Source organism: Petaurus breviceps, unplaced genomic scaffold, assembly GCF_028583685.1.
Source record: "Petaurus breviceps papuanus isolate PSGF00001 unplaced genomic scaffold, PetGlider_PUasm1.0 172, whole genome shotgun sequence".
NCBI lineage: Eukaryota > Metazoa > Chordata > Mammalia > Diprotodontia > Petauridae > Petaurus > Petaurus breviceps.
The window spans coordinates 2,920,547-2,946,390 of NW_027185755.1; the positions used below are offsets into that span (position 1 = coordinate 2,920,547).

General features: G+C 41.5%; 1 protein-coding gene across 3 annotated transcripts; it reads right to left on the reverse strand.

Annotated features, from left to right (window-relative positions):
- Positions 1-1,630: 1,630 nt before the first annotated feature.
- Positions 1,631-14,673, reverse strand: LOC138157404 (surfeit locus protein 4-like). 3 transcript variants are annotated; one of them, XM_069082947.1, is made up of 6 exons: positions 14,295-14,664; positions 8,052-8,238; positions 7,775-7,851; positions 3,725-3,768; positions 2,789-2,975; positions 1,631-1,932 (listed from the first exon to the last, which is right to left on the reverse strand). In XM_069082947.1, exons 1-6 carry the CDS (start codon positions 14,346-14,348, stop codon positions 1,666-1,668), a joined length of 816 nt encoding a protein of 271 aa, XP_068939048.1. In that variant the 5' UTR covers positions 14,349-14,664; the 3' UTR covers positions 1,631-1,665. The 3 variants fall into 3 exon arrangements, with proteins under 3 accessions (XP_068939048.1, XP_068939050.1, XP_068939049.1); XM_069082949.1 differs by lacking the exon at positions 8,052-8,238 and having other exon boundaries at positions 14,295-14,673; XM_069082948.1 differs by lacking the exon at positions 14,295-14,664 and having other exon boundaries at positions 7,984-8,123.
- Positions 14,674-25,844: the final 11,171 nt, after the last annotated feature.

Consider the following 25,844-nt stretch of genomic DNA (forward strand, 5'->3'; position numbering starts at 1 on the left):
GCCCGTTAATCTTTCTCAGAGAAAAGATTGCCTAATATATGAAATACTGAGCAGAAGTGAATGTTAACATGTTTACTGCATCTAGATAGCATGCTTAACACAGGTTTATGATACTGAATGATTAGATCTCCATGCCAATGAGCTGGAGATTGCCTTTGATGACAATAGGCTTATATGAAGCAGGCTTATAAATGTACACACATATATAATACCTGCTTTACACAGTCAACTATATAAAGTTTTATAAAGAACATACTGTGTGCTAGGCACATAGCACGACTATGTGCTAAGCAACAACACAGAAAACTCTTGCCTAGCTTCTTTAGCTGAATTTCCTTTTGACCTCTTTATTCTGCTTTCAAAAGGTGTCTGATCCTCATAAACTGTTGAAAAAAAAACAAAACAAACCATACTTTGAAACATGATAGCTGAATCCATACAGAAAATCTCTTGGGTCCACAGACCTCTGATGTTCCTTCACCCATCCTTTCCCATGAGAAGCTGCTTTATTCCCATAGGTCCCTTGAAGTCCTTCCATTTGGGCAGAACAGGGGTCAGAACAAAAACCAGTTCACTAGGGCTTTCATAGATCGAGGCAGCTGTGGATCTGCTGGGATACCCTGGTCTCTTCAGTGACCAATAACAGGTGGCTATGTGACTTAATGTAAATGAAAATTAGGGTAACCTAAGTTTGGAAAATTTGAGGGTAACTATAAAGGAAAGATTTATGGGGGATAAGGGAGGAAATTGCACTAATTGGTACCAAAGGATGTAGGCTCTCCTGGTGTAGTGCTTTCACCAATGATCTCCAGAAAGGGTCTACCATGTTAGCTCTATGACTGACAGGGACTGGATTCTACCAAGTTAGCAAAAAAGAAGGCCCCCAGGCATATGATTCCATAGAAAACAAGGAAAATGGTAGCCCCAATGGATATATACCCAACCCCATTAACACATATTTGGCGCCTATGGTTCTTTTAGGTTCCTTAGGTTCACAAAGTGGAATGAAGACTGAGCATCTCCCTGTGGCCCATGTAAGTACAGTGTAAGCTCTCATAATATCATGAAATCCACAAAATTTCTTCAGTAAAACCCCAGTACAAGATCATAAAGGACCAGATTGCTTCTTTTTTTTTTTTTTTTAAGCAATCAGGGTTAAGTAACTTGCTCAAGGTTACACGGCCAGTTATTTCTGGGTGTGGTGCTGAGTGTCTGCGCCCGGGATTTGATCTCCAGGTCGTCCCAACACTGGAGCTGGTGCTCTTACTCGCTGAGCCACCTGGCCGCCCATCCAGATTGCTTCTTTACTGAATTGTCATCCTCTTTCTAGAATCTTCCCCAAAGGGAAGATTTTGTCCTGTGTCCTCTTCTCTTCTGTCTCTATACTCTCTCTTTGATGATCTCATCTGTCAAGAGTCATCTCAGTGCAGATAACTCCTAGATATCCACTTCAGACATGTCTTTCACTTTATACATGTCTCTGTCTGGCCCAGGGAAAGAAACAAAAATTACTCTACTGAGGCAGCAGACAGTCATAAGAGATGTGTGGAAGACATATGGGTAGATAGTGGGCTACACTCTCCTCTACTCCACAAGAAGGGAGTTAAAAGTCAAGAAGGCAATAAACCAATTTCTTTCATTTCTCTTCATATTTTACTGTGATATTTACCACTTCTTCTTGTGTTTATCCATTGAAACGCCCCCAGGTCCAAGGGCTACCACTAAGAGAAGGCCTCCCATTACTGACATGGTATGGAAAAAGTCATACTTCATAAAATCATGTAGGGGCCTATTGGGGGGGATGGTCCAAAATGGGTTCTCTAACAGATTGATAAGGAGCAGGAAGATCACAAGAGTCAGGGCAGCAAGTTTTGTTTTGAACCCAATGGCCACCAGGATGATGAGAAACATGTTGAAGACATCTTGGAAGATCTAAACAGCAAGATAGGAAGGAACACGAAAGAAACATAATTAGCCTAATGACTCCTTGAGTGTACCCCCACCCTCCCAAAGCTGAGCCTACTTAAAAGATGGCATTGCATTTGGCTTTATTTCCCAAATGCACAGAAGACTGTAAGTGAAGCCTATAATGAAATTGTGTGTTGACTGAGATAGAGAAGAGAAATAGACTCACAGAATAGTGATCTGATTGACTGACTAATTGGTTGATTTTAGACTGTATTGTTAGTTTTGAGATAGATCAGCCTCATAGGGTAAAGAAAGAATCCCTACAACTGGAAAGACTCAGGGCTATAGTGCTAAATGGCCTAAATCTACATGGCCCCCATGAATGTCTATGACCTGAAAAAAACAAGACCAAAGAACATGGGTTGGCCTGTAGTGTGATCTCTGGAGGATATGACGGTTGTAACATAACTTGTATTAAGCTTGCAGTTGGGTTAAGTATGGATGAGCTACTGCCAATCTCCCTTATCATCTTGAGGGGCATCAACCACGTTGGGAACAGGAGACAAAAATCCTTCTGATCAGTCTCCTGAAGAGGGCTTTTCAAAAATGTTACAGTCCTAATGGACTTTTCTATATGGCTGCTTTTGTCACACACACACCACACACACACACACACACACACACAGAAAAAAGGGATGAGCTGAACTAAAGAGTGATACAATTAACAGCAATTCGTCAGAAGGGAAGTAATTACAAAAGTTAGGGATGAAACAGAAGCCCGTTTGACTACTATGGGGGCAGGGTTAGGCTCTGAAATGTTGGGAAAAAAATGGATAAACCGTCAAGGAAAGGGGAATGAAGAAGTCCGCGGGTCACTTACAGTGAACATGCTCGCTTCTAAGTGTAAGAGTGATATGAACATGAGGAGGAGAAGCATTCTTCCTCCCAGCTGAATGTATTGACGGGGGAAGGTGCAATCCAAGGTGGGGACACCAGCAAACATGGACTTCCCTTCTGCCCGGCTCTCTGCTAAGAGGAACAGCAGACCACCACCCAAAGCAACAGTCCTAGAAAACGAGGGGAAAAAAGGAGACCAAGATATCATGAAGCTCAAGTCCAGCAAAGCAGGAACATGTGACAAATGAAAATGTTCAACAAAATGAAGCAAATTTCTGGGAGAAAGATCCACACCAGCTTCATTTCTATCTTAGACAGGAGGACAGTTGAGTAGATGAATTCTCTCTTGGCCACTCACCCATCTCCAATTTAAGAGTGGGTAGATGCTGGAAAAATACATCTGTTTATTTTCATTGTTCAGGAAAGAGGTGATTATTTGGCGCTACTTAATCTTTCTAAGATTTTCTCATCTGTAAAATAAGCAAATTGGGCTAGATGGGCTTTGAGATCTCTTTTTGCTGTTATTAGGAGCTCACTAGGTGCTTGTTAAACTGAATTTGAAAGCTGCTTCGCTGAGACACTCTTGAAATTGTGATGACAGAGACAAGAAAGGCCTATATGACCCAAACCCTTATTTGTTCCCCTTCTAGAGCTAGAAGTGATCACCCTGAGGCTGGACAATGCACAGCTTTGCAAAGGTCCCTAGGGCAAGTCCATTGTGCATTCACACACATGGCTACCTTCTGGTGAAAGGAGAAACACATTAATTGTGCCCAGGCTCAGGGTATCCATGAACAATTGCTTCTCCCCTCCCTCTGGCTCCACTCCCCAAAGGCCAGGCCTTCTGCTCTTCTGTGACTGGGTCACCCACGGCAGCACTGAGCATACTAGACAGTCCCCAACAGTTAATCTCACTCACCTCATCAGGAATCTGAGGTTCCACAAAAGACCATAGGCCATGACCTACAAAAAGGGGCAAAAATTAACTCAAGAACAGATTCCCACTCCACACTGGCTGTATGTGACCATCCTTTGCAAAAATCCACTGATAAAATAGGAGCTTTTAAGAAAGAAAACAAAACAAAAACAGCATCTGTTCACAATTACTCATTCACATGCTGCCTGTGAGGGACCATGGGAAGCTTCCAGGGGTTTTTATCCCACTAATTGTCAAATGGAAACATGTCCAACAATACAATTCATTTCCCCCCCTTAATACAATTCATTCCAACAAATACTTGTTAAGCAACAAGGCAGAAAAACTAAGAGGGAGCTAAGAAAAATAAGAGAAGGGGAACTCCTCCCCTTTCATTGATAAGAGGGGATCCTTTGAGGCCAGCCAGACGCCATCCCAAAGCCTTATGGCCGCGAAGCAGGAAGATAGGATGTCAACGTATCTTTAACTTGGGGAGTTCCAATCAATTCGAGGGCTTCTGTTCGAAACATCACGATTTTACTTAAGATGCTTTTCTTCTGGCGATTCCAAGGGCATTAAAGTAAAGGGGTCACTTGGGAACCAAATGAATTCTCTGCCACTTAACTGATTAGATGCGATGTTGGTCCATATACTGGTTGCTCTAGGAAGGGAAGTATGATCTTATTATTCCTGAACCATAGAGATGAAATTTGGAGGCAAAGGTACCCATGCTGTTTTTGACTGGTTTTAAAGCATAGGTTTTCTTTTTCTGATTGGACACAAAGAATCAATTTCTTTTCTTTTCTTTTCTTTTTTTTTTTTTTTGCTTTTTGGAGGGCAATTGGGGTAAAGTGACTTGCCCAAAGTCACATGGCTAGTGTGTTAAGTGTCTGAGGTCGCATTTGAACTCAGGCTCTCCTGACTCCAGGGCCGGTGCTCTATTCACTGTGCCACCTAGCTGCCCCTCTTTTTTCTTATTGGACACAAAGAATCAGTTTCCTCTTTCTGATTGGACACAATGAATTGTTATCTTTTTTCTGCTTGGACACAAAGCATAGATTTAGTTTTCTGATGGGTCACAAAGTATCACTTTCTTTTTCTGATTGGACACAGCGAATTGTAATCTTGTTTTGACTGGTCACAGAGCATAGGCTTTCTTTTTTGGATTGGACACAAAGAATCCGTTCTCTTTTTTTAGATTGGTCACAAAGTATCGATTTTCTCTTCTTTCTTTTTTTTTTTTTAATGTTTTATTGATGCTTAAAAAATAACAGCATCATTTCCCAGTGTCTTTGCACACTCAACAGAACCTTTCTTCCATAATGAATAAGAAAAATAAAAATTTTGTTTTACTCTAAACAAATTGACCTTCTGTGCAGGTGCTGCAAGTGCTATCCAACACCTTTTTGTTATGGGGAAAAGGGACCAGCATGTTTCATTATCAAGTATCTGTGATTTTCCTAAGTCTTGGCAATGCATTATTAAACAGGGATATGGGTAAGAGCAGAAGGTGGGGTGAGAAACAAAGAAAATACAAGGAAAGGAGTTCTTCAATTCTGCTTTCTTGGTTCAGTGGTGGTGGTTTATTAACCAAATCCTTGTTGCTTCTTTAAAAAAAATATAAATGTTTTATTGGCAACTTTTTTTTTTTAACATCACAGTAGTTTCCAGATATGTCAACATCCTTTTTGGGCCCAACTCTGGCCTTGAGACAGAAAAATGCTTAAATGAAATCAATTGACATAATGACTACATTTGATTGTATATGCAATATTTTGCACCCATAGCCCCGCTCTATAGATAGGAGGGAGGTGCATTTTGTCGTCTTGCCTCCAAAGCCAAGACTGGTTATTAAAATTATGTAGCATTTGACTTCACTTTAGTGGGGTTTTTATGGTATTCCTTGCATATATTGTTTTCTTGGTTTTGATTACTTTGTTCCAACTCAATCATGTAAATCTTCTTATGTAAAATCTTTCCAAATCTTTGAATTCCTCAAAATGATAACCTTGAGGATTATATTGACAATACCTCAATTTTGTTTAATCATTTCCCAGTTGATGGGCACATACTTTGTTCTCAGTATTTTGCTACCAAAAAAAGTGCTTCTAATAAATGCAAACTCTTTCCATCTTTGACTTCCTTGGAATATATGCCCTAACAATGGATTTGTGGGCCAAAAGGTGCAGACTGATGATTTTTCTCAACATTTTTCCAAAATTGTTTTCTTGACTAGTCAGATCAATTCCCAGTTCTACTAACTGTATGTGATTAATAATAATGATAATTATTATATATTGTTTTGCTTTTTGGAGGGCAGTTGGGGTTAAGTGACTTGCTCAAGGTTGCACGGCTAGTACGTGTCAAGTGTCTGAGGCCACATTTGAACTCAGCGTCTCCTGGCTTCAGGGCTGGTGCTCTATTCATTTCGCCACCTAGTCACCCCCCCAATAATGCTAATTATAATGGCTTGTCTTTATGTAGCATTTTTAGGTTTGCAAAATGCTTTATAAATATCTTATTTTATCCTCAGAACAACCAAGAGAGGTAGGTGCTATTTTACAGATGAAGAAACTGAGGCAGATAGGTAAGTGAATTGCCCAAAGTCACACAACTACTAAGTATCTAAGACCAGATTTAAATCCTGATTTTCCTTTCTCTACTCCTAGCACTCTGTCCACCGAGCCACCTACCTTCCCCAAGAATAAAATTTTCCACTTGTGGCAGATGGAGTTTAAGTGACTTTCTCAGGGCAAATGTATAAGCCCTTATAGCTAAGAAGCATCTAAATCTGAATTTGAACTCAGGTGTCCTTGACTCTAGATCTATTGGAACTCTATCCATTGCACTACCCAGAAGCCTTAGTGGATGTATTGGGGAACATGTTACCCTGCAACCCCTCTCACATTATTTCTACCTTGTATTATCTTTGCTAATTTTGTTGAGTGTGAGGTGAAAGCTCAGAGTTATTTTGATTCACATTTCTTTTAGTGATTTGGAATATTCTTTCTTGCAGTTGTAAGTAGTTTGCAATTCTTTTTTTGAAGATTGTTTGTTCATTTGCTTTGACCACTTATCCAATGGGGAAGTGGTATCTATCTTTGTGCAAGTATCCTTATTGCTTGTGATGCTCTGAACCAGCTCTGAACAAGCCAGCATGACCAGCAGTAACTGATGGCTGGAGTCAGGTGCAGCAAGTAGAAGGCACAGGAAGAACTGGAGAGGAATCCAGGACTCTTCTTCTACTGGCCCTTATTCTTCTAGAAACATCAGATACGATGCCTTTGGGATGAATGTCAGCTTAGGAACATAGCTCTTTTCTCATCTCAGTTCACTGATGTTTACAAACATGGAAAGAAAAAAAGGAATACTTTGTATATCCATGAGATCTCAGGATCTCAATTTGGAAGGGTCCTTATAAGCCAACTAATCCAATGTCCTTATTTTACAGATGAGGAAACCAAGGTCTATACGGGCAAAGGGACTTTGCTAAGTTATGTAAAATGGCTAAACAGGGACCCAAACTTTTCTGATTCAAAGTCCACTATTATTTCCATTAAACCATTACCTGAAAGAATAGAAGGTTCTATTAGTGACCTTTGAGATATAGGAAGATTCTCCTGGATGCAACTCAAGGGACCTGCCAGCTTCTATGCTAAGAATATTTTGGTGTCAGGGAAGTTAATATTTGTAATGCAAATATTCTGGAAGCAGAAAGGTCAGGCAAGCAGAGTTTGACTGCAAAGTACATTGCTAAGCAAAGGTCAGTTTCTCAGAGATTGCAAGGAAGGTCTGTTTAAATGAGGTGGCCAATATTTTCAGCAGAATCATAGGTTTCATAGGATTTAAACTGGTGGGGTAGGATCTCAGTCCGAAGCTTTCATTTTCACAGAGGATGAAACCAAGGTTCAGAGAATGGAAGTGACTTGACCAAAGTCACAGAGTATAATAATTGGCAGAACTGGATCCTGAACCCAGGTTGTTTTTTATTCCAAGTACATCAATATCCTTGGGGATCAGCATCTTTACTGAAACAGTTTCATGTTAACTTACCTGCATGAAAATGATTCCAAACAGCACAAAACAGGCACAAGGAACACATTTCTGGACTAAAATCAACATACATCCCACTATAATAGAAAGAATGAAGAACCACTTTAAGGGGTGATAACATTCACTCTCCTCCTTCCATTTCTCAGCCCCATCTCCTCCTCCCCAAACTGCATCCACTGAGACTTTTACCCACATACTGATCCACTCACCTTTCTGTCTCCAACCTCTAGCAGCCTTTCTTCACTGAGATGAGTTCTAGATTAGCAAGAAGTCTTACCCAATTGCCCAAATGTATTGATCATTCCAAAAATTGATGCTAGGAAAGGGCTGCTAATCCAGGACATCTTAATGAACTCCTTCTGTTCATCCCACTGCCACCAGGTGTGAATGCCATCCTCTAGGAAGGTGCTTATCAGACAGAGGCGAGCCAGATGAGGCAGGAATCTCTTGGTGAGGTGAAGGAACTGGTAAGTGCAAGCAAGGGTCAGAAGGAAAATGAGCAGGTAAGAAATGCAGAGTTGAGGGGCAGGGAAAAGGTAGATGTATCTAAGATACCAAAATCAGGTAAAGAGATCTGCCTTCAAAAGTAACTTCATTCATAGATTCTTAGACCAGTTTGGGGGGTGGGGGAGGCAGGGCATTATCTCTCTGGATTCTTAGAACACTTTGCACACTCCTCTTCTGGCATTCTGGCTCTAGAATCCTGGTATATTTGTGGAGAAACAGATACAAGATGGCTAATTCATAGGTGCCATGGCCATGCAGTTGCAGACCCATGGACTTTACCTCTGGTGTCTCAGTGGATAGAGCTCTGGGCTTTGAGTCAGGAAGACCTGAGTGTAAATCCTGCCTCAGATGAGTGTTGAGTATGAGTTGAAACCTCAGAGTTATTTTGATTCACATTTCTTTTAGTGATTTGGGCAAGTCATGTAACCTCTTTTGGGCAAGCCCATGTAGCCTCAGTTTCCCCATCTGTAAAATGGGAATAATAATAGTACCAACTTTCCAGGGTTGTTATGAGATTCAAATGAAATAACAACTTTAAAGTGCTTAGCACAATTCCCAGCACATAGTAAGTGTTAAATAAATGTTAGCTATCCCCATAATCATTAGTATTATTAGTTCCTTATTCTTAAGATTTCTTAGAGAACAGAACCCTGGAATTCCTACTTTGGATTCTGTTCTTCTGACACTTCTACAGACTAGGACTTTAAAGGGGCTCTTAAAGAGAGGTTGATGCCAAAGACTAGCAATAAAATAAAATTGTAATTAGCATGTATATAGCTTAAGTTTGGCAATGCCTTTACAAAATATCTTATTTGAACCTCAAAACAGCCCCAAGGGAATTGGAATGACTATTATCTCCATTTTACAGATGAGGAAACGAAGGCAAATGGAGGTTAACAGCTTGTAAGTCTGTGAGGCCAAATCTGAATGCAAGTCTTCCTGACTCCTGGCCCAGAGCTCTATCCACTGAGCCACCTGGCTGCCTCCAAGCTATTGCAAAACTTCTCAAAAGAACATCACTATGCTCATAGAATAGCTTATGGTTTAGTTCTTTACTTAGAATGTGTCCCTTTTCTCTCCCATCTCTGCTTGTTAAAATCCTACCAGTCCTTCTAACCTAGCTCAAATCTTCCCTCACTTATGGTGCCTTCCCCAATCCCAGCTCATTGTAACGGCCCCCTGGTGATGACCTCCTCTGGTATTTTCTTGTTCTCTCATGGCATTTATCTTACTCTGCTTTGCATTCTAGTCATATATCTGCTTGAGGCAGCTAGGTAGTACAGTGGCTAGAAGGCAAGATTTGGGCTCAAGAGGACCTGACCCTAAATCCAACCTCAGATACTGTTATCTGTGTGACCCTAGACCAGTCACTTAGCCAATTTCTCTCATTTGTAAAAGGTGGGTAGCACCATCCCACTCCCAGGGTTGTTGTGAGGACCAAATAAGATAACATACATAAAAAGGTCTTTTTGAACCTTAAAGCACTATATAAGTGCAAGCTAAACCCAAATGGGGTCACCAAGAGTCAGACACGACTGAGTAACAACTGGATTTTCAAGCCGGAGAAGGAAACGGCAAAGCCTTCTATTCCCTCTGCCAAGAAAACCCCAAATGAGGTCATGAAGAATCAATCATGACTGAAACAACTGAATGGAAAAATGGAAGAACAAAGATTACTAATTGTCTTACCTTTCCTAAGAAGGTATAAGCTTCTTAAAGGCAAGAACTGCTTAGAATTCATTTCTGTATTGCTTAGCACAGGACACCACACAATATAATGTTCAATAAATATCTGACTGAATTAGTGACTTTAATGTATCTTCTTTTTTTCATTCCTGGATTGTGATGTCATTTATTAAGTGCCTAATGCATTCAAAGGACTGTTGGCACTGGGGGAGACACAAAGATAATTCAATCAAGGTCCTTTCTCTCATAGTCCTTATGATCCAGCAAGGGAAATAGGGCATATATATTCATATGAATGTGCAATAATTGTACAATGATGACAAGACAGAAAAGGACATGATAAAGATATAATAAGCAGTATGTAAAGTCCAAGGAAGAGATTATCATTTTTAATGGTGGTTGGGAAAGAGGGGAAAAAAATAGAGGGAAGTTTTCTGAAACAGGAGACTTCTAAGCCATCTTGAAGGACAGGTGGTACTAAAATCTCACGTGGTGTACACTGTGGAAGTTTCCAAATCATTTAATATGGCAATGCCAGCCAAACTACAAGTCCTCTCCCCCTCCCCCCTTCCATACATGTGGCCATGAAATATATCACCAGGGTGTCTTGTGCTTAAACACCATAATTCCCTCCAAACAAGCTCCTGCTGCTGCTGTGTTCACCACCACCCTAATTTACTTGTTAAGAGTTAGGATTAATGAGCACAGCTGAGTAGTAACAATAGTTTGAGAAGATCTGCCACTGAAGGAAGTGTTTGTGGGGCCAGCATCCAAGGCTGGAGTTAGAGCAAGAGCCAAGAAATGACATCCAGAAGTGAAATTACATGAGACTGGACAAATAATGTAGCTAATCCTTTGCCAAAAACTTATAGACTGTCACAGCTGGGTGGGATGGCCCTAGAAAATTACCTAGTCCAGTTCTTTCATTGTACAGACAGGATTTCATTTTACATGTGTAATGGGAATGCAAATTTGGAAGATCTTCCCTGCCCCTAGGCTAAAGTGCACCTGAAGCCTGGGGAGGGAGGCTTGTTTTTCAGTAGATACTTTTTGATTGGCCAGTGGGTCAATAAGGTTGTTACATTCTCTGAGCCAGGAGAAGGCTATATAAGCCCTGATGTGAGGCTTTGTTTTGGGGGCTCACTTTGAGAAGTGTTCTGTGATTTGACCTGGATTCTGGGAAGCCGTTGTCCAGGCCCCCCCCCCCCCCCACCACTACATCCATACCCAGTCAACATCTGGGTTTGGATGTAGTGGTTGGACAGTTTGGAAATCTGTCTACTTGATCTGTTTCTGTCTTGATAATTCTGCCTGTATGCTTTGAAGTTCGGGGTGCTGACCTTTTTCCCCTGAACAAGGTAAACGATATATGTCTGACTGATTAAAGTAAGCTTGTTAACCCATTTTGAGTTGCTTTCCTTTAACAAAGCAGATCCAAGAACCTGTGGTAGCAGCAAACCCTGAGGACGCCGGGGTGCTTGCCACTACAACATGTTATCTCATTTGATTCTCAGAACAAGCCTAAGACATGGTAGATGCTATTGCCTCCTTTATGGCAGCAAGGTGGCTCAATGGCTAGCACTCTGGGCCTGGAGTCAGGAAGACCTGCATTCAAAATCAGCCCCAGACACTTAGTAGCTGTATGACCATGAGCAAGTCCCTTAACCCTGTTTGCCTCAGTTTCCTCATCTGTAAAATGAATTGGAGAAGGAAATGGTTAATCATTTCAGTATCTTTGCCAAGAAAACCCCAAATGGGTCACAAAGAGTCAGATGAAACTGAACAACAAAATCCCTCTTCTACAGATGAGAGAGGTTAAATGGCTGAAGTCCCAGGATAATGAAAGGAGTGCTTCAGGATTACACAGGGGCCCAACAGGATCAGGATCTAGGTCTTTGACTCCCATTTCAATGTGCTTTATTATTGCACCTACTATGCCCCAATAACCAAAACAGATCAAATAGTTTTGACAGTCAAATGCAAAACTCACAGATCTCAGTATTAGAGAGACTAGTTCTCTGGCTAAAGACAATACTTCTTGAGAGCAAGGATTGTCTTTTGCCTTCCTCTGTGACCCCAGTGCTTAGCACAATACTTGGCACATAATAGTCATGTGGTAAATGCTAATTGACTGACAAAACCCTAACAAACCTAGATCAATGTGTTACAGTTCCTGATCCTTAATTTTTGGTAATAATTATTATATATTTGCATCCACTTTTAAAATGATCATAAAAAAAGTTTTAAGATCTGCAGGATTATAGATAGAATTTAGAACTGGAAGGCACTTTCAGAGATCACTTAATCCAATCTCCTCATTTTGCAGATGGGCAAACTGAGACCCAGAGAAGGGAGGTGGTTAAGTAGTACCCAAAGTTAAGTAGTACAACTGAGATCTATCTTGGTAATGAGTGGTCATCTAATTGGCTTCTACAGCTATTACTCAGCCTATTGACCAGGATTCCCTAATACACAAATCTATGAGTATAATTTATGAGGGAATGGATTTCAAATATAAGCAATAAGTTTTTATTTAAAGAAAGGATTAATTTTGGGATCATAACGTCAAGCAGACGGTCATGCTTGGAAAGAACACTGAGGTCTTCTGACCTGGATTTGTCTTTGTTACTTACAAGCTGTGTGATTCTGGACTCTGTACAACTCTGGAGAGTTGAAGATCAACTCTCTGATCTTCAGTTTTATCTTTAATGGGAATAATTATGTTTGTACCACCTACCTCATGGGGTTATTATGAGGAATATACTTTGTAATCTTTAAAGCATTGTAGAAATAAGAGCTAAGTGATAAGGTATATCAGACCCTTTGAATTTGGCACATTGGATCATAAGATTTTGACCTAGAAAGAACCTTGTATAGCATCTAATCCAGGTTTCATTTTACAGATGGAGAAATACAGTTTTAGTGACTTGCCCCAAAGCACACAGATAATAAATAGTAATGAAGGGATATATTTCAAGGTGGAGGCATATTTCCATTTTTAGGTCTCATCAGCTCTATCTTTGCTGTAATTATTAAGAATTATACATGGGACTCAATGTTATTAAAGAGATGCTTGTTTGCACTACTCAAAATAGCCTATATTGCAGGTGGCTGATTAAAAAAACCTCTAAACTACTGTTGTCTTTTAAGTCAGTCAACAAGCATTTCTTACACTTTGTGCTAGAAGCTGAAGATGCACAGAAGGGCAAGAAGTGTTGCTAAGAACGGCAGAAATGGTTCCTTTTCAGTTCTAAAATCAATTATCTTAAGGTAGTAAGAGCCAGAACAAGCATCCCATTTAGTTTTAATCCCAGGTATTTTCAAGCAACGCTAAGAAATTTTCCAATTATCTCCTTAAATTTCTGCAATAATATTGCTCCCTTTTTCTGATTTCGGGTCCTATTCCATTTCTGCGATCTAGTTTCCTTCTCTCTCCCATCCTTGTCCCTCCCCCATCACCCAAGCCATAAAAAGGAAACTAAGGCCTAGGAAGGGAAAATTAATTGGCCAAGCTCAAATTCCTAGTAAGTAGCAGAGTCGGTATTCAAACCCAGGTCTTCTGCCTCAAAATCCAGTGCTAGAGTAAGGTTCAAATTGTACAGATCAAAGAATGCAACAATTCTATGTATGCATACTTAAATTGAGGAGGAGGAGGATACACTCAAGCCCTGTACACCTTCCAAGAGGCATTGCCTACTTTACCACCTGTGTAAACTTGGGCACATCTCTTAACTCATTTGGCCCTCTATTTCACCATCTATTTATCCTTTTTATAGCTTGCTTTATATATATTTGTTTGTATGAGATTGTAAGCTCCTTGAGGACAGAGATTTGTCTTTTGTCTCTTTTTGTATCCCCAGCCTTGGCACAGTGCCTGGCGTAGAGAAGGCGCTCAATAAATATTTATTGCATGATAGAGGTACAACCAAGGGATTGGACTAGATAGTTCCTTCCAACTTCAAATGCAAGAAGTTTGTTTGCAATTTTTTTTTTAAGTCTGGGGGGCGCGCCTGGCACAGTTCAGCCTTTCCCACCCCTCCGCTAGCCTCTAGAGGAACTGTCTGTCTGTATTCCCCTCAAATACAACCCATCCGACAAGAGAAAAAAAATACACAGAACACCCACCCTTTCAGCGCAGAAAAGTCTCCCTGTTCCCCATATCCATCCAAACCTAGTCCCGCCTTCTACAGCTCCTGCCCTCCCCGCGCTCCCGAGATTGAATGGTATAATCCAGTCCCCCTTTCGGGGTCGGCTGCTGAAGGGGATGGGAGGTACCATTACGACGCAGGAATAGGGGCTGGTGAACTGCTGTGGGAACCTCGCTCACCTGGTCCGAGAGCTCTTCCGCGGCTTCCATCAAGTTGAAGCTTTTGGGTGTCATGGACGGAACCCCAATTACTTGCTGACTGCTGTCTTCTCCCGCCGAGTGAGCCTTAGGTACCCCCGGGCACGCTTCCCCATCACCCTATAAAGACCGAGGAAGAGGCATGCGGGAGGAGAGCGTGGGGTGTCAGAGCCTGGGAGGGACCAAGGTGTGGGGACTGGTTAGTCAACAAGCAACGAGACTACATTAAAAGCTTATGTGACAGGCACAGTGCCAAGCATTCGGAATACAAAGAACGGCAAAAGACAATCCCTGCCTGCAAGAAACTCTGTTTAATGGAGAGACAACATGCAAACATGTACAAATAAACTTTATAAAGGATAAATTGGGTAGAATCACTGCGTGCAGAGCTTTACTCTACATGCTGGGGGAGGAACAAAGTTTAGATAAAATGTAGCACCTGCACTCACCAGTTTATGATCTCTTAGTTGAGACATAAAAACAAATTAAATTCCTCAAGTACATTAAGCTACTATCTGTATATCCTTCACGTTTGTTAATGCTTCAATTACATCATCTGTAATCTCCGTATCCGAGATAGGATATACCAGGACAATCATCACCAGCCTTAGTGTTGGACCAGAATTCTCGAGGACCCAGCTCTTAAGCATCTCCTTTCCTTCTCCCTTCCCCACGTCCAGGCTTCCTGGGTGTATTAGGTGGTCGATGAGGCAGTCCCTGGTTGGAATGAGAGGCACACCTCAGGTCCTTTTGACTTTCCTCTGCTCAAAACTGACTGAACCAGTCCTCCTTGCTAAAATGAGCCTGGTTTACCTTTATGAACCTTTCCAGGTCCAGCCCATTAGCAGTGGTGGCCTGGGCAGAGTGAGAGACCTTAAGGAACTGCCTCCCTCTTCACCCAGGATGCCAAGGACAGGAAAAGGCAGATTCAGTGAGAGGGAGGAATAAGGGACGGAGAACCCCCCCAAAAGGAGTGGGTTCATTTTTCCCTGCCTCTGCAATGTTGAGTATCCTTTTCCCACCAATTCCCCAAACTTATTAAAAGAGGAAAGAGAAGATAAAGAAAGGAGAAAGATGAGGATGTAAGATGGAAGGAGCAGGGCACCACTGAGGTCATCTGGGAGTTTTTGTTAGCTCAGAAAGAATAAAATAAAGCCTTCTAAGAAAGATTATGTAGCCCTTTTTACCAGGATGAAAATGAGGCTATAAGGAAAACCTTCCTAATTCTTAAAGCTATCTCCAAGTGGATTGGGCCATCACAAGAGGTCATGGGGTCATTTTCACTGGAGGGCTTCAGGGAAAGGCTGGAGACAACTTGTTAGCTGAGTGAGGTTCTTCTTAGGGATAAGTTGGACTGGATAGCTGTTGAGATTTCTTCTAACACTGATATTTTGTGATTCTGTAAGACTTCTGGGAATTGCTTTTCTGCTTATACTGGCTCAGGCCCACACCTAGAACCTTGTGAGAAAAACAAAGCCAAAAGCACACAAAACAGCCCGAAAGCCTGCAACCTACTGCACCTTTGAAAGCTGATTTTGATAGGATCATTTGTAGCAGAAAGGGACCTTGAAGATAACTTAGTCCAACCTTGCATTTTACAGGTGAAGAAATTGAGGCCCAGAGAGGTTAAATTATTTCCCAAGAGCCACACAGGTTGTAAAGAGCAAAGTCAGGATTGGAACTGGGTCTTCTGCCTCTAAAAAATACCACATCAGCTGCCTCTCTCCATTCAAAGATGAGTAGAACAAAAACAAAAAACCCACTTGCTGTCTACACTGTCCTGACATGTAGACAGCTCCTCTGGCAGCTGCTTTTTCTGTTCTCTTGTCCTTTTATTGGATGTCACTCCTTGTACTCCCTGTGGGTGGGTCATACGTTTAGTCTGTGTTATTAGCCTTTTCCCCATCACTTTCTTAAGTCTAGACAATCATCAAAACTGGTTTGTAATCTGCTCGATATCTGAGTGTAAACGCTCACACTGAAACCTTAGCAATTAATCCTCACAAGCCTGGTGGAGTTAGCTACAGCACACTTCTGCTTGTTCCTCTATTGTTTCTTTGTTAGGACTCTTGACAGATTGTTATGATTAATTCAGGAGCAAAGTTTTGATACATTTCTTTTGGGGACATGCTACGTAAATTGAGTTTATGACAACTTTTTTTGTTGTCCAGTTGTTTTTAGTCCTGCCTGATTCTTCGAACCCCATTTGGGATTTTCTTGGCAAAGATACTGGAGTTATTTGCCATTTTCTTTAGATGAGGAAACTGAGGCAAGCATTAAATGACTTGCCCAGGATCACATAGCTAGCAAGTGTTTGAGGCTGGATTTAAACTCAGGTCTTCCTTACTCCAGGTCCTGCACTCTATCTACTGTACCACCTAGCTGCCCTCTATAACAAGATAGAGGTCTCATAATTTGCATGGGTTACAATATGGAAAGAAGGCCTATTCTACCTTTTGCCACTTCATGTTGTGAGAAACTGCCAGGACTGTCCATGAATATTACTGACTCTGTGGTAGGACTGTGACCTTTAGCTTCTTTAGCCCCTCAGTCATCACAAAATACCACTTAATTTAGTAAACCTTTAACCTTAACAGTGGGTCTAGCTGTTGGCTTTTTTCACATATTTCATCCTTTTTTCACAGTCTTGCAGATTGCTGCTCATATCATATAGCCAGAGAATGAATGAACTAAATCGTTATTCACTAATTTGGCAAATATTTATTGAATACCTAGGACACTCAATGCTCTATGGTAGAAGCTATGAGGGAAACAGTAATTGCCCAGAAGATAATGTTAATGCAGGATATGTTTTGGGGCTTCTGTCCCAGGCCCTTAGTCATACTTAAAGATTAGGTCCCCAGAGAATAGAGGCTACTTTTACCCAGGATCAATGAGGTGGTGGTGGTGTGGTTTTCTAGTACCATACTTCACAAGCCCCTACCTGTGTGATGATTATCAGTTGATATCAATTAGTCAGCCAGACTTAACTTGATTCTAGAAATGGCTATTTACTAAGGTGGACAGAGTAAGTAGTTAGTACAAAACATTTCTCTAAAAGTCTGTGATGGACTCAAACTCTCAAAGTCCTTTCCCTTGATTCATGTGGTCCTTATGAAGTTTCCCATGGTTTTCTGATGGGTTCCTTGTAGAGATCTGAGGCTACCTTATCTTTGATCCCCTTGTGCTGACACTTCTGCAAATCACCCAGCTAGTGAGAAGTCCAAATCCTCGAATGGAAGACAGGGTGGGGAGGGAGACAGAGACTTTTCTCCTTTATACTTCAAGCAATTCTTTCTCAGGAGCATGAAGTTGCTGGCCTGACCCTGGGATTCTAGGTTCCAAACTGCTTTGCTATTTTATATATGAAGTACAGGATGTGAACAAGTCTCTTCAGCCAATCTCAATAAATCTCTTGTGCAGAATCACCCTATTTCATAGGTCTTTCCTTCTCTCCTAATTAATCAAGGACTTCTTTCAGCTAGGCTTTTTTTTTTTTTTTTGCTGTTGATTGATTCAGAAGCAGTATTTTCTCCCATCTGAAAAAGATATCAGGGTTTATCTTGTTAATTAAGTCAATTAAGATAGGAGTAATTGATTCAATATGCTCCTGTCATTATATTAGCCATCTAGGTAGAATAGTGGAGAGTTTGCTTTGTATGTATTTATTTGCATGTCGTCTCCATTAGATTGTAAGCTCCTTGAGGACAGGGACTGTCTTTTGCCTCTTTTTGTATCTTCAGTGCTTAGTACAATACCTGGCACAAGTAGGTGCTTAATAAATACATATTAATTGCTTGATTTAAGAGAAATTGCTGAGTAATAGTGGTAAAGCAATCTGGAATACTTTGGGAGAACTTGTTAAACATGAGACAGTGTAGGGCAAGGACTCTGCCTACTCTTCCTCATAACAATCCTGGGAGGTAGGTGCTATTATTATCCCTATTTTACAGATGAGGAAACTGAGGCAAAGAGAGGTTAAGTGACTTTCCTGGGGTCACACAGGGACCTTGCTTTGGGAGACATGAGCAGAATGCTTAATACTGGAGAGAGTGACAAAGGATGCAGTATTTTTTGGGAAAGCCAGCTTTCGGTTGGCCCTTGCATGTGGAAAGAATGTAAAGGGAAGAGCTCTGAGTTAAAAAGGAGTTTGGTGACAGTAAGGGTTGTTAGGGTTCTAGAGGACATAGTAAAACAGGAGAGAGGAGGATGTGGACCATGGAAGGGTAAGACTGAGGTAGATAGATAAGAGGAGGGAGAGAGAACTTTATTCTCAGCAGAGGCTGATTTTTGATCACAAGGATAAGGGGAACAGGAGCTGAAAGATTGACAGTAACAGCACAGAGGATGATCAGAGATCAGGGCTCCTAACTTCATCCTGGGACTAGATCTAGAAGAGTCTTGCAATGTAAGCATGGAATCATTTGGATCATACCTAGAGGTCCAGGATATTTTATAGTGATGGAGGAAAAATTGCATGGAGTAGAGATCTCTGGGAGCTTGGTAGACTCATAACCCCTACCATCTTCGGATGAGGCATCACCCCAAAATTACTTGTAAAGGGAGCACATATGGATTGTTTCCAATTTATGAGTCTCTAGAACAGGGGTGGGGAACCTGTGGCCTCAAGGCTACATGTGGCCTTCTAGGTCCTTGGGCGAGATCTTTTGACTGAGTCCAAGTTTTATGGAACAAATCCTTTTGTTAAGGGGATTTGTTCTGTGAAGTTTGGATTCAGTCAAAGGAATGAACATGAGGGCCTAGAGGGTCAGAGGTGACCTTGAGGGAGTATGTTTCCTCACCCCTGCTCTAGAAGCAATGTCCCATCTCCCTTCCCAGTTCTCTTTGAACTGAGAGTTGGGATCTGTGATGGCTTAGAATGTCTTTTGGAACCAGTTTAATAAATGTGCTTTCTTGATTTTTATCCAAAACACTGGTAAAAATCTTAAGCATCATGGGCCCAAACATAGACCCCTGGGGAATCTATCAGACTGTACTAATACTTTTTCATCTTTCCCATAAGAAAAGTATAAGAGGGGTAGCTAGGTGGCACAGTGAGTAGAGCACTGGCCCTGGAGTCAGGAGGACCTGAGTTCGGATCCAGCCTCAGACACATAACACAAAAAAAACTAGCCATGTGACCTTGGGCAAGTCGCTTAAGCCCTGCAAAAAGGAAAAAAAAAAGTATAAGAAACTTTGCTCACCTCTGCAGATTAGATAGTAGCTTTCAATCCAATCCAATAAATAGTTATAAAGGGGTAGCTAGGTTGCTTAATGAATAGAGCCCTGAGCCTGGAGTCAGGAAAATTTGAGTTCAAATCCAGCCTCAGACACCTAATATCTATGAAACCCTGGACAAGTTATTTATGCTTTCTTAACCTCAGTTTTCCTATCTGTAAAATGAGGATAATAATAGCACCTACTTTCCAGAATTGTTATGAGGATCCAATGAAATAATATTTGTAAAGCAACTTTGAAAATCTTAAAGTAGCTATATAAATGCTAGATATTATTATTACTTTTAATAGCATTTTATCTTTTCCAGTAACATGTAAAGACAGTTTAAACATTCTTTTTTCAAATTTTGATTCCCAAATTCTCTCCTTTCCTTGCCCCCCATTATTGACATAGGTTATATAGGTGTAGTCCATCAGCATTCATTTTTTGTAAAAATTTGAGTTCCAAATTTTCTCCCTCTCATCCCTAAGTTGCTAAGCAATTAGATATAGATTATACATATGCATAGATATTGTCATTATAAAGGGCTTATTATGTGCAAAATAATGTCTTAAGCATTGGGGATACAAAACATTCTGTATCCTTAATGAGTTTACATGCCATCAAGATTCAAGAGTTGAACAAATAAGTCTAACCACTAGGGGGAGGACTAGTCAGTGAATTCAGAAGCTGTTAGTCATCGGGTTTCCATGGCAGCATCACTATGGTGACCACACATGCCCAAATGATGCTTTGCAACTAGGCTACTGTGTCTGCTCCACTCACACTCTCCACTCTTCTCTAGAAGTTGTTCTTTTGGAAAGAAGAGGAAAAAGTTGGCTGCCTCAAACCTTCAGGCTGAAGCAGTTATAGCCTCTCTTTTCCTCATAGCTTGCTGCTTCTGGCTCCTCCCTCCCCCTCTCCAACCCCCCCCCTCCCAAGGGAAGGTAAATATATTCAAGATTCTATTTTTTGGGTACTTTTGAAAGATTCGTGAAAGACAACACTCTCTCTGTCTCATTTTCTCTGTAGATCCAGATCCCACCCTAACCTTACTGGGCACAATTGTAATTTTAATCTCTGAAAGGGGGAACGTGGGTCTTTCGTTGTTCAACAAACTTTATTTTAGAGTTAAAAACTTAAGAAACTAAGTAATCATTTGGGAGAAAAACAGAACTTCCAAAATACAGTTGCCTCCCAAACAGCCTAGTAGGGTTAAATGGAAAGAGGGAGTATGGTTGTTGTTCTTCACGTTCGAAGACCAAAATGACCTCACTATGTTGGGGTCTAGGTATAGTGCGTCTGACTGTGGCTGATCAGACCAATGCAAGCACAGCGGGTTCTACCACAGGTCAGGCACAAATAGTCCATACGAACATATGGAGTGGAGATGTCTCTAGATTTGCAAAGAATGGAATGGGTGATGTCTTTTTTTTTTTTTTTTAAAGCAGTCGGGGTTAAGTAACTTGCTCAAAGTTACACGGCCAGTTATTTTTGTGTGGGTGCCGAGTATCTGAGGTCGGAACTGATCCCAGATCTCCCGACGATGGGGGCCGGCGCTCTTACTCACTGTGCCACCTGGCTGCCCCGGGTGATGTCTTTTGACTTGTGCATAAATTGGATTTAAGTGAAGCAGAACTCATCCAGAGTTATTGGAATCCATTGGCAAGATAAAAGTTAAAATGACTGGTGATAGCTCGGTATGTAGTGGATGACAGTGTCTTCAATGTCTAACCAAACTCTAAGAGCTCCACAGCACTTGGTTTCAGTTGCCCCCACGGCCATTGGAACAAATTGTTACCCCTGGGGAAGTCTTCACATGCTCAGGGCAGACACCCTCCTAACTCACTGATGATTGGAGAACTCTTGTTTACCCTCGATCTGGTTTAGCTCATCTGCTGAAATGGTTTACCAGGGTGTGACCGCTGTGCATTCTAGAGTTTCTTGGAGCCACATGTGAGAGTTGGGTGAATCAGGTGGACATGAAGGGTGGAAAGCAGCCCCAGAAAGGGCTCAGCAGACATTACACCAGAGGAACTAGTCTTCCCTGAACATCCATACATCCCAAAGAGGAAGTAAGAGAGAGTGAATAGTGCACATAGATATTCAGATTTTCCCTGGAGAGGGAAAAAGCAACAAAGATTCAGTCCACATCTTCCAAAGGTCTCCATTGTCTTTCTTTCCTCCCCCTCTCCCCACTAATGGCTCCTGGCATCCTCCCTCTCCTGTTTTTCTTCCCACCTTCATTTCAAAGTCCGGGCTCAACTCTGGAAATTGAGAATGATAGGTAAATGGCTCAGTCAGCAAATTGGTTCCTTCCCCCAACCTTCTCTAGTTACTGGACCCTGAGGGGGGTCGGTCCAAAGATGGGCTATATAAGAATATACATAATAATTTGAAGAGGGAGAGATCACTAACAAACTAGGGGCTCAGGAAAGAATTTTTGTGGGAGGTGGCACATGAGCTGAGCTTTGAAGCAAACTTGGGTGCTTAAGAGATGGAGGTAAGGAGAGAGTATTCCAGGCATCAGAACAAAAGGCATGGAGAGGGGCGTGTTTGTGATGAAATGCCAGAAATCCAACGTGAAGGTTGTAACAATAGTGGAGGTAGGAGGTTATGAGAACCTGAGCTAGGGTATTGACTGAATAGAGAGAACTAGACGGTTAGGAGATGGATTGTGGAGGTAAAATCATCAAGATTTGGCAGCTGATTGAATATAGGAGGTGAGGGAGAGGAAATAGTTGAGAATAATGCTGAGGTCATCAACCTGGATGACTAGAAGGATGGTGGATGTTTTCAACAAAAAAGGGAAAGTTGGGAAGAGAGATTTGGCTTGGGGGAAGACAATGATTTCTATTTGTACATGTGAAGTGTGAGATACCTGCGGGACATCTAGTTGGAGTTATTTGATTAGGGAGTGGGCGATATGGGATTGGATCTAAGGAGAGAGACTGGGTCTATATAGATCAGGGAGCTATCTGCAAAGAAATAATTGAACTATTGGACCCACGAAAGAAAATGCAGTGTGTGTGTGTGTGTGTGTGTGTGTGTGTGTGTGTGTAAGAGACAGAGAGAAACAGAGACAGAGACATAGAGAAAGAGACAGAGGCAAAGAGAGACAGTCAGAGAGAGAGACAAAGACAGGGAGGGAAAGACAGAGAAAAAGACAGAGAGAGAGTTGATTACCTTTTTTGTCTTTTGAGAGAACTAATTATTTTGCTATTATATTAACAGTCAATTATTAATTAAGGATGAAGACTTTTCCCCCATTATTTCCTCATTTAGGAACCAGCTCCTGTAGGGTCAGTCTCTGAAGGACATGACTTAATAAATGCTGTTGATTTGACTTGGCTGATATAATCACAGAAAATGTTAATATGTCAAATTAAACTACCCCCGGAGATACTTTTATGAAGTATAAAGAAATTTTCCCTGATTTTATCAGGATAGGTGCTGATTGACTAAGTCCCAGGTGGCCTTTGAAAAGGTAAGCCCCAGGGCAACTGGGTGGTGCAGTGAATAGAGCACTGGCCCTGGAGTAAGAAGGACCTGAATTCAAACGTAGCCTCAGACACTTGACACACTAGCTGTGTGACCTTGGGCAAGTCACTTAACCCCATTTGCCCTACCTTTCGCCCTCCAAACCTCTCCCTAAAAGCCAAAAACCAAACAGAAAAGGTAAGCCTGCCATCTTTTTAAGGGAGAAAGGGACAGAGAGAGACACATAGAAGGACATGGGGCCAGAACCAGCTGGCATCTATGAAAAGAGAACCTTGGAGGAAGAAGAGAGGCCATAGGAACTGCACTGTGGAGAAGAGCAGGGTCAGAAAACCTAGCTGAGTGACCTGCCTGTCAGAGACACAGGTCTGGGGAGCAGAAATGGCAGTAACACCCCCCTAAGAGAAAAGACTTTGGGGTTTGGCATGTGAGTTGCTTCAGTCACACACATTCCCAGTATATTCTTAATACTTACTAGGTAGCGTAAATGTGGGTTCCCTCTTCCACAAATACCCCCAGTATTTGTGAGAAGAATGGAGACAAACTTGGAGCACACTGCCTTGGACTTCACTCTGGTTTGTCATCCAGAGGTTCAGCTTTCTAAATGGTACTAGAGGTGTGGACAATCTTCAGTTAGCCAATGGCTATGCTGGCCTTCTAATTCTTTCAGGGGAGAATTTCACATATATAAATGGATAATAAAAGGTAATCATATCTTTATATTTGGTTCCAGGGGTGGGGAACTTGCAGCCTCGAGGCCTGTGAGTGACTCTAGGTGCTCAAATGTGGCCCTTTGACTGAATCCAAACTGCACAGAACAAATCCCCTTAATAAAAGGACTTATTCTGTAACACTTGGGCTCAGTCAAAAGGCCACACCAGGGACCTAAGAAGGTCACAGGTGGCCTTGAGGTCTCAGGATCCTCACCCCTGGTAACATATTAGAACCCTGTCACCTTATTACTGGATAGCTGGGTGGTGAAGTAGGTAGAGTGCCCAGCCTAAAGTCAAGACTTGTCTTCATAAGTTCAAAACTGACCTCAGACATTTACTAGCTGTGTGACCCTGGGCTAGTCATTTCACCCAGTTTGCCTCAGTTTTCTCATCTGTCATATGGACTGAAGAAGGAAATAGCAAACCACTCCAGTGTCTTTGCCAAGAAAACCTCAAATAGAATCATGAGACCGAAATGACACAACAGTCACAAAACCTGTTACCTTCCCTTTATTTTCTGTGATTACATGAATCAGGCTGGGCATGTGGGGGTGGAGGGAACCAATCCCCCATAATACATTTGATGTCCTTTGAGAGAGCAACTTCACTTGAGTGGTGAAGATGGGTTGAGAAGTGAGTTGAGGGGGAGGAAAGGAGATGGAGGCAAGGAGTATAGAAGATTTTTCTGGAATTTTGCTGAGGGGAAATATATGAAGAAAGTTTCCTATTTTAATGAATTATTTTCATTAGTGATGGTTAGGGTATACCTGGTCAGGGTGCCAGGATGAAAGGCATTGATGTACACAACACAGCTGTGTCCAGCTGTATGTAGTGGCCAATTTAGGTCTCGTTTTTATTTTGTCCCTTGCCATCTATGTCATGGCAGATATGGATTTGTGCTTATATAGATTTGTATCATTTCCAATTTTATTTGTATAATTATAAATGATTCTCATAAGTAAATCACTCATGACTGTTTTTCTGTGTCAGGTATTAAATGGCTCTGTAAAGATATAATTTTAAATAAGTGGGAGACATCTGATACCCTTCAATAATGCACTTATTTTCCCCCTCTCTTCTTATCATCTCTGTTTTTTTAAATAGTATTTTATTTTTCCAGTTAACTGCAAAGACAATTTTTAATACTCATTTTAAATAAAATTTTGAGTTCTAAATTTTCTCCCTTTTAAAAATTCCCTGCCCTTCCCTAAGATGGTAAGTAATTTGATATAGGCTATATATGTACAACCATGTCAAGCATATTTCCATATTAGTCATAGCATCTCTGTTTTCATGTGACCCTAGGTACTCATTTCTTCCTGTTCTTATTTTTGAGGATGAGGTTCAGCCCTAGACAGTGAGACAGCAAGAGACCAGAAGCTTCCATAGAGTCACAGGTCCATAGATTCCTAAAATTAGAGCTGGCAGAGACTTCAGAAGCCATGGGGTTGAATCCCCTCCTTTTACAGATAAAAAAAAACTGAGGCCCAGGGAGGCTAAATGACTTGCCCAAGGTCGCAAGGGGTGGAGTTTGAAGCCATGCCTTCTGATTTCAACGCCAGTGCTCTTTCCATTGTGTGAATGAATAAATGAATAAAACCCATTTATTAAGGGCTTACTATATTCCAGGCATTGTGTTTAGTGCTGTGGATATAAATAGAAAAATAGACCTGTACTGTGTGTATTCTTCATAATAAATTGTGCATTCAGCCATTCGAAATTTATGTGAATGTGCTTCTAATTTTTAAGAATGGTGCAGGTGGAGGTGGTGATGCTGATGGGGCAGGGGTGGGGGAGGGTAGGAAGGGTGGTTGGTCTCTGACTCCGGGTCTTACTAGGAAATGTGTTGAATCCTGCCGGTCAGGCCTACAAAGGAAGAAAGGGGAAGAGTGAAGTTGGGAACTGGGAACTTGTTATGGTTAGTGAGAGCGCCTCAGGGCTGGAGGGGGCATGGTTTCCTCTAGAGGGAGGGCAGGCTTCCACCACCCAAGACTAGAGAGGCTGCAGCATTTAAAGAAAAACAACCCAATGAGTCACTGGGACAATGGTTGCTTAGGGTGTGGTCCAATGGGGCCAATGCTGACCTTTTCCTTTCAAAGATTTC

Excerpts from the sequence above, each read along its gene's own strand:
- LOC138157404 (XM_069082947.1), bottom strand. The coding sequence starts at position 14,348 with ATGACACCCAAAAGCTTCAACTTGATGGAAGCCGCGGAAGAGCTCTCG. Across the intron at positions 3,769-7,774 it reads TTGGAATCATTTTCATGCAG|GTCATGGCCTATGGTCTTTT; the intron begins GTAAGTTAACAT and ends CCCTTTTTGTAG. Across the intron at positions 1,933-2,788 it reads TAGAAGCGAGCATGTTCACT|ATCTTCCAAGATGTCTTCAA; the intron begins GTAAGTGACCCG and ends CTTGCTGTTTAG.